The sequence below is a fragment of the Camellia sinensis genome, chromosome 1 (genome assembly GCF_055761805.1).
Source record: "Camellia sinensis isolate YWXY chromosome 1, ASM5576180v1, whole genome shotgun sequence".
Classification (NCBI taxonomy): domain Eukaryota; kingdom Viridiplantae; phylum Streptophyta; class Magnoliopsida; order Ericales; family Theaceae; genus Camellia; species Camellia sinensis.
In genome coordinates, this window is record NC_138961.1 from 253,387,369 (window position 1) to 253,395,444 (window position 8,076).

General features: G+C 32.1%; 1 protein-coding gene across 2 annotated transcripts; it reads left to right on the forward strand.

Annotated features, from left to right (window-relative positions):
• Positions 1 to 224: 224 nt before the first annotated feature.
• On the forward strand, positions 225 to 4,852 carry LOC114298040 (zerumbone synthase). Of its 2 annotated transcripts, none has more exons than XM_028242575.2 (3): positions 225 to 580; positions 733 to 822; positions 3,719 to 4,852. In XM_028242575.2, the coding sequence occupies exons 1-3, from the start codon at positions 558 to 560 to the stop codon at positions 4,509 to 4,511; spliced, it is 906 nt and encodes a 301-aa protein (XP_028098376.2). In that variant the 5' UTR covers positions 225 to 557; the 3' UTR covers positions 4,512 to 4,852. The 2 variants fall into 2 exon arrangements, with proteins under 2 accessions (XP_028098376.2, XP_082758777.1); XM_082902651.1 differs by having other exon boundaries at positions 235 to 580; positions 3,716 to 4,852.
• The last annotated feature ends 3,224 nt before the right edge of the window (positions 4,853 to 8,076 follow it).

An 8,076-nucleotide genomic window follows, 5' to 3' on the forward strand; every position in this document is an offset into this window, starting at 1 on the left:
TAATTTAGTGAAAAGTGTCTACTATTTTTTAATTTTTTTGTCATTTATTTATATTATAAGGACATTTTAACAACTCTTAAAAAAATTTAAAAAATTAAATTAAGAAATCATATTTATTATAAATGTAGTTGACATCGAACTAATACATTTACATTCACATTAACGTTAACGTTAACATCCAAGTAAATTTTGAAATAAATAATCAAGAGAGAGAAAGAGGGGATGATCAATTTTGGATTAAAATAGGATGAAGTCGCAAAACTCGGAATGTGGTTGGGCGTCGTGTTGAAGTCGGCTCTCTCCTTGCATGGAGATGCGTGTCCATTGCTAGTGCCACTGGAAGCTGTTTCCCCAACCCTCCAACAAATAAATTCCTCTCTCTCTATACTAATATATATAATACCTATCAGACCCAGATATTAATTAATATATACGAGGACGAAAGACAAAACACAGAGTAACAGTAGTAGTAACCGAGATCTGGCGGAATTCAACGCTTTTGTATCCCATCTCGGATCTCAGGCTTGCTCCTAATCAATCAATCAACTATAATCGACATGCTCATCAGATTGCTGACCAGGTCTCTCTCTCTCTCTCTACCCAAACCCAAACCCAAACTCAAACTCAAATTCTTTTATTTTGTCTTGTTTTTGTTTTGGGATAGTAAGTGACAATAACAACTAGTACCAAGCCCTTTGACGAAATTTGAAACCAGTCTTTGAATTTCTACAGAGAATTAAAGTTGATCTTCAATGATTTTTCCCCCAAGGCCGCCAGATATTCTTCTGCGACTACTGCTGCTGCTGCTGCTGCTGGTGGAAGGTAAGTTCGTCCAACTCAACTAAGATATTGTTGTTGTTCATCATGTGTTTGTTTGTTTGTTTGTTTGATGTCTCTATTAACACTTTTTTCTTTCCTAATTAAACGGTATCGATTACATTTCAGATTGCATTTTATCAAAAACAACAATATATCTCCAAGTATGATAATGATTAGTGACTGCTCTCTCCTCCTAGACTAGACTTACTGTTTGCGTTGAGTATATTTGTTGGTAATTTATACTTGAAATAAACTCAAATCTGGCAAACTCAAGTTCTATATATCAGCCACAGAGGAAAAAAAAAAAAAAAAAAAAAAAAAAAAAAAGCCTGCCCATTCCGTAATTGCCTACAAAATTTGACGTTAAAACCGCCGTACCTACCTTGAACAACAAGGCCACGCGAATGATTTACATCACTTTTTTAAACAGCTATTGCGTGTAAATAATGGTGTGAATCATAGAACAATTATTCATAAATCTTTTTTAAAAAAAATGTCAAGTCAATATATACGGTGGTGTTATATGTACCAATTAGTGTACATATTAGTGTATCGACTAGTATTATGATATTATTAATGATCCTATTTATTATACAAATTATAAATATTTAAAACTTTTAAAATTATATCACATCACTAATTGATATATTAGTATGTATATTAATTAGTGCATATAATATTATTCCAATATATATGACTGCTAGGCTAATAGTAATAGCTCCTTTGTTTCAACGCAATCTAAATTCAAGTCTTCCTTCTAATCTCACTTCGTCGGGGTTTTTTTTTTTCGCCCATCTTTTTCCATTATTTAGAAGTGATTTATAAGTTAATTTTTTGACTTATTAAGAAAAAAAAAAAATATAAAAATTGAAGAGGTGATGTGAATCGATAAGTTAACAGGTCAATAAATAAATTGGTTACCAACAGAGGACTTATTATTCTGATTTCTATGTTGGTGTTCATTTGTAAAGAGAAAAGAACAAATAAAAAAATAAAGAAACATATACGAAAATAAAATGTAATAAATAAGTTTTTTTCCTTTTTGATTGGGTTAAGAAAATAAAAAACAAATGAATATATTAAAAAATCCAATTTTTGTTTAATTACTTATATATATATATATATATGTGTGTGTGTGTGTGTGTGTATAAGTAATTTTATCTGTCTTAAATTTTTCTTTTCTTTAGGCTGTATTTGGTTTATGGATTTTAGAAATAATTTAGAAAGAAAAAGGAAAAAAAAGTGTAAAATTAAGTGAAATATAGATATATTTTATTCACATTTTATATACTTTTTTTAATTTATTTTTATCAAATTTATGAACCAAACAAAATCGTTGAAAATCCAAAATACAATTTTAAATGTAAAAATGAAAGGACGTGATAGACTTTTGAATTAAAGTAACATTTCATTTTGTGAACTTCATCTATGCTCTCTCGGAGTCCTACCTCTCTTTTTGGATCTGTGGATAATAGAATTTGATCCTTTGGGAACAAAACATCTTTTGATCAAATCTTATTATTATATTTTGTTGAAATTGTTAAATTTTATAATTTTATCTCACCTTTCACATATAAAAAAGTGTAGATTGTGCAACAATTTATTTTGTTTCAAACTTAGGGGGACAAGTATGTATAATTTAAAAATAATTACTCCTTTCGTCCCATTTTATTGGTCCACTATTCTATTTTGAAATGTTCCAAAATAATAGGTTTCATTTGAAAAATCAAAATAAAAAATATGTAATTTTCAAAACTATCCCCATTGAATGATTATAAATATATTAAAAAATTGAAAAGACAAGGGTATTATTGAAAAATATTTTAAAATTTGAAATTAAGTGTAATGATTGTATGCTTTCAAAAAAAAAAAAAGTTGACACTCCTAAAAGGACCAATAAATTGGGACGGAAAGAGTAATAGTTAATAAAAGATTTTTTAAATTGTAAGCGTGATGATCACCCCTCTTCTCTAAGAAATTTTTGGGCATAGATAGGGTAGATGGCATATGGTACCTTTCTCTTCTGGATATTACATTTATGTGTTGGATCCATTCTTGATTTGATGTGTGTGTCTATTTCAAGTATTATATATTCTTTGACGACATGATTGATTTTTATTTATATATATAGTGATATATAAACAAAAAAAAAAATTGTAGAGAGAACTTGTACATAATGATTTTGTTGAATTTTGAACTTATCACTTTAAAATAAATAGTGACATGTTTCTAATTGTACAAAGAATAATGTTACATAAACAGAGAAAACACATAAAAGACTTATACATAATGATGTGGTAGTATTGTGAGCCAATCAATTTAAAACAAAAAACTCATTAATTTGATTATTAATTACATTAGTGTCACTATTATAACATTTTAGTGGTACACAAATAATAATGCCACGTCATGTTGATGCAAAATGCTGTACAAAATTTCTGATAAAACAATATTGTGATTTGTGTATGGGAAGTGTTTGGATGTATAAGGTATATTCCATATGCACTAATGTAAGTTCTCATAAATATATATAAGTTATTTTACAAAATCACGTAAATTCTCATAAATATATATAAGATGTGATTTTTTAAATTTTTATGAATGAACTTGCGTATATTTGTGAAATTTACACAATTTTATGAGATGACTTATATATATTTGTCAGAAGTTATAAAAGGGGTCTCTTGGGAAGGGCTAAAAAAGTCAGATTTTAACTGTTTACCTATTGAGTCACTTCTCATATTTTTTACTCATAAAAAGATAAAATAGACTACAAAAGTCAAAAAATTAACTTTTTACCAACTTTTCAAAACACTCGAAGTACATATATACAGTTAAGAATGGTCCTTGGTCTATATTCATTTATTTATTTATAATATAAAATGTGGTGGGAAAGCAGGCTAGAAGGAAAGGTGGCCCTAATAACGGGGGGTGCAAGTGGTCTGGGTAGGGCCACGGCCAGCGAGTTCCTTCAACATGGAGCCCGAGTGGTGATTGCTGACATCGACTCCCAATTGGGCAGACAAGTGGCTAAATGGCTGGGCCCAGAGGCCCATTTTATTGAGTGCGATGTGGGCGTGGAGTCCCAAGTAGCTGAAGCTGTGGACATGACTGTGGCCCGCCATGGAAGGCTTGACATAATGTACAACAATGCGGGAATAACGGGCCCAGTATTCCCGCCAGGCATTGCTGATCTTGACCTTGATGAATTTGATAGGGTGATGCGGATCAACGTCCGGGGCATGATCGCTGGGATCAAGCACGCCTCCCGGGTCATGATACCAGCTCTCTCTGGCTCCATTTTGTGCACTGCCAGCATTAGTGGGCTTATGGGTGGGCTTGGCCCACATCCTTATACAATATCAAAATTTACAATACCTGGGATTGTGAAATCAGTGGCAACTGAGCTATGCAAGCACGGGGTCCGGATTAACTGCATATCACCGTGCCCCATCCCGACGCCCATGGTGGTCAGCCAGTTTTCAGGTTTCTTCCCGGACGCTACCCAAGATCGGATCATGGAAATTGTGCATGAGTTAGGGGAGCTGAAGGGGTCCATGTGCGAAGAGGTTGATGTAGCCAAGGCTGCATTGTATTTGGCATCCAACGAAGCTAAATATATCACAGGTCACAACCTTGTTGTGGATGGAGGATTCACGTGCTTTAAAAATCTCCAGTTTCCCTCAAGTTAAAAAAAATGTCTAAAATCATAATCGTTCATTTTCAACTATTTCACATTATTTTTCATTTAATATTTTGATTATTGCAATCTGGGTTCGTATCATAATCAGACACTCCCACGCGCCTAGCTGACTTGTGGATGTCTTCTTTGCTATTCTCTGGGCCTGCGTAGGTGCAACCCAAACTGCTTCGGTTTTCCTTTTCACCAACTTGTTGCCTAACAATTGTATTTAGGTTGGCAACTCGTTAAGTTGCCTGGGTTTGCTCCCCATGTACCTAACTCAGATTCAACTCTTGTTGGCAGCTCTTGTTTGCTCGGATCATATGATTAAGTGCTGTTAGTTGATGCTCAGGTTTGCACTCGTGAGGTTTGGAGCCTTGCCTAGAATACGGTTATCGGTTATCCCAACAAACAAAAAAAAAAAGAACACGTTTAATTTGGCATCCTATTTTTGGTGAGCAGGTAGCTTTTAAATCACTGAGTATGAAAGGAGACATTTCAATAATAGAATTATTATAGATAGGATTAGAGAAGTATGATATTGATTTTCCTCATATATTGAGATTGTTTTCTAAGAAGAAAGCAAAAAGATGGTTGTAGCCGTCATTAGGTGCTTACAAATCATTATGCTAAACAGCAATGTTAGGTATTATAAAAAACTTTTTATGAAAATAATCATGAAAGTTTTGTGACTTTTAGATTACACTTAAAATAAAACATTACACACTAATCAAGGTAATCCAAGAATCATAAATCTTTTAAGATAATTTTCATGAAAAAAATTTCATGATCCCTAACTTTTCTCTATGCTAAAAATGCCTATTTAAAATGGGGTCCGTCAACTTTTTATGAGCTTTTTACTATTTTTATTATGGAATTATGGTGGAGTTATGGAATTATGGAATTATGATAGAGAACTTAGAGACAAAAGTGGAAGCACAATGATGGAGAGAATATGGAGAGAATTTACATTGCCTTATGCATTGACTTAAATGCCAATTTATAGAATACATATTGCATATACAAACAAAACCCAAAAGTTATGGCATATCTACCTTACGTCTAATTTCTACAACTTTTGACAAAGCTTTGCAACTTTTTGACAAAGTCTACAAGTCTAGGTATAGGCTTAGTAAATAAAAAGACAAAAAAAAAAAAATAATAAATGAGAGACTTCAATTATTTGTCATCTTTATACTACAATTATATATATACACTGTATATATTTGTCATCAATATATACATACACTGTCTATCCTCCCCGGTTTTCAAAGAGATAGACTGTTATAGATAAGCTTTGGCTGAGCGGTTTGTCATGTAGCGTCGACTGAAAAGATTTTGCTGATCACTTTCCGCCGAATGATGCAGGTTGCTCCACGTGTCCTATATAAGGTTGGAGTCGATCAGGAGACAACTGCATTTGATAGTGGGGTCCACTATGCTTCCATCCTGTTAATGAGATTGTGATATTCTTCATCAGTCTCTGATGGAGGGGAATCTGGATCTTGGCTGTATTGCTCATTCCGGAAATGTTCTACAACATCCGCGGTCATGGCTAGTTCTAACGGAAGATCCAAATTATTTCTCTTTTTGAGATTTATTAACATGTCAAGAACCTCATTAATTTGTGTAGGAGACCTTTGATATGTTATGAGAAAATGAGTTACAAATAATATTCTACCATCTGTAACCATGAATGGCAATTTTGCTGAGCTATGGATGTTGGACGCTGCTTGTGAAACAGATATTAGACTGTCTATCCAATATTCTGTCAAAGAAAGTTTTTGGATATTTTCCAATCGCTCTCTCCGGTGATCTTCATCTAAATAATCATCTTCAAATTCAAAATCTTCAATTTCTTTAAGATACCAAATTTGATATGGTTGGAAAAAATGTTCTCGTTCTCGCCAACCAACAGTGCTGGAGATCTAGAAAGTAAAATATTTGCTCCATCGAAAGCCTTTTACTATCCATGAGAGCATTGCTTTGATGATCATTGGATAATCTATCCATTGGATTGGATCTAAAATTTGAAAAATAACTTGATTAGTTATTCCCCAATCTATATCCTCAAAAAACAACATGTCATGGTTTGCTATGATGGTTATTTTGGGAATTCCATCTTTCAAATTTAATTTATCATAAGATCGTTCTAAGACTTGTCTAATCTTATCATGATGATCTTCAACTCGATTTTTAATTAACATAAAAAAATTTTTTGGAAACAAAGTTCTTGCTTTTTCAAAAAGACAAATTCTTTTTATTTGTTCAAAAACTGGATCAGAAAACTCATCTGATATGAGGTCTGATAGCTGAAGAAAATTATTTATTTTTTCAAAATTAAAATCTTCACTCTAATTCATTTGTTTAAGAATATTGAAACAAAGATTTTGCAAATCTTTTAATTTAGCTGTTTGCTCAGCTAATATGTTGGCCAGAACTCCCATGTGTTTTTGAAATTTCACTTTGTTGTCTACAATGTGAGTATTCCAAACTCCATTGAGTTCTGTATAAATTTCTCTGGAAATACCAGGGTTGAAAAAATCTTTTATTTCAGATTCATCTGGTCTAGATGTCTGAATATTAGTTGGAACTGGGTTAGTTCTCATTTGACAATTTTTTTTTGATAAACTGGCATAGCGAGTGCACTGTAAAAAGCTTTTTTAGCTTTAGTCATGCTATCATATGCTTTATAGCTCGCTCCTGAATATCCACAAACTTGCAGATTGGCTTCGTTCCAGTCTGTGCAAATTCCAGGTTGTCTTCCTGCAAACACAACATAAACTTTTTCTTCTCTGGGGATTGCTTTTTTAGCAATTGTCACCCAATCTCCTTGAGCGGGTTGTTTACCCTTATCCATTATTTCCTCTTGGTCTAGAGGTCTTCTGCAAAAATTAAATTTACTTGTTTAGCAATTTAATTTTCTGAAACAATTTCTGCTAAGAAAATCTGCAAAAAAATTGTTAGTACCTTTAAGATGTTCTATTTCAAAAGTATATTCAGAAATTTTATTATACCAGGCTAATCTTCTTCCTTGTTCAATAGGTTTTTTATTGATCAAGAAATCTCTTACTGCCTTATTATCAGTGTGTACAATAAAATTTTCTGGAGCTAAATAAATATGAAAACTCTTTATTGCCAATTTTATTGCAAGTAATTCTTTTTTGAAAATAATATATTTCTGTTTATTTGGTTTAAATGTTCCAGAATTATATCCGCAAATTAATTCTTCTTTTTGTAATTTTATGGGTATTGAATTTTTTTTTGATCTAATCCCATTTTCTGATAAAGGTATCTCTTTATCATGCCATAAATTACTGGGTATAGCTTTAAGAATACATCCTCAGCATGCTTCTGAGGCGTCTGTTTCTAAAATTAATTTATCACCTGTTTTAGGAAGATAAACATCCGGTAAAGTTTTAACATTTTCTTTAATTTGTTTAATTAAAGTAACATCTTCTGCTGTCCATTCAAAAATAACATTTTTCCTTAATTTGGTTAACCAAGAAATTTCTATTTTTGAAAGATTTTTGATAAAATTTCGTCCATAATTTAAAATGCCTAATAAACTCTGT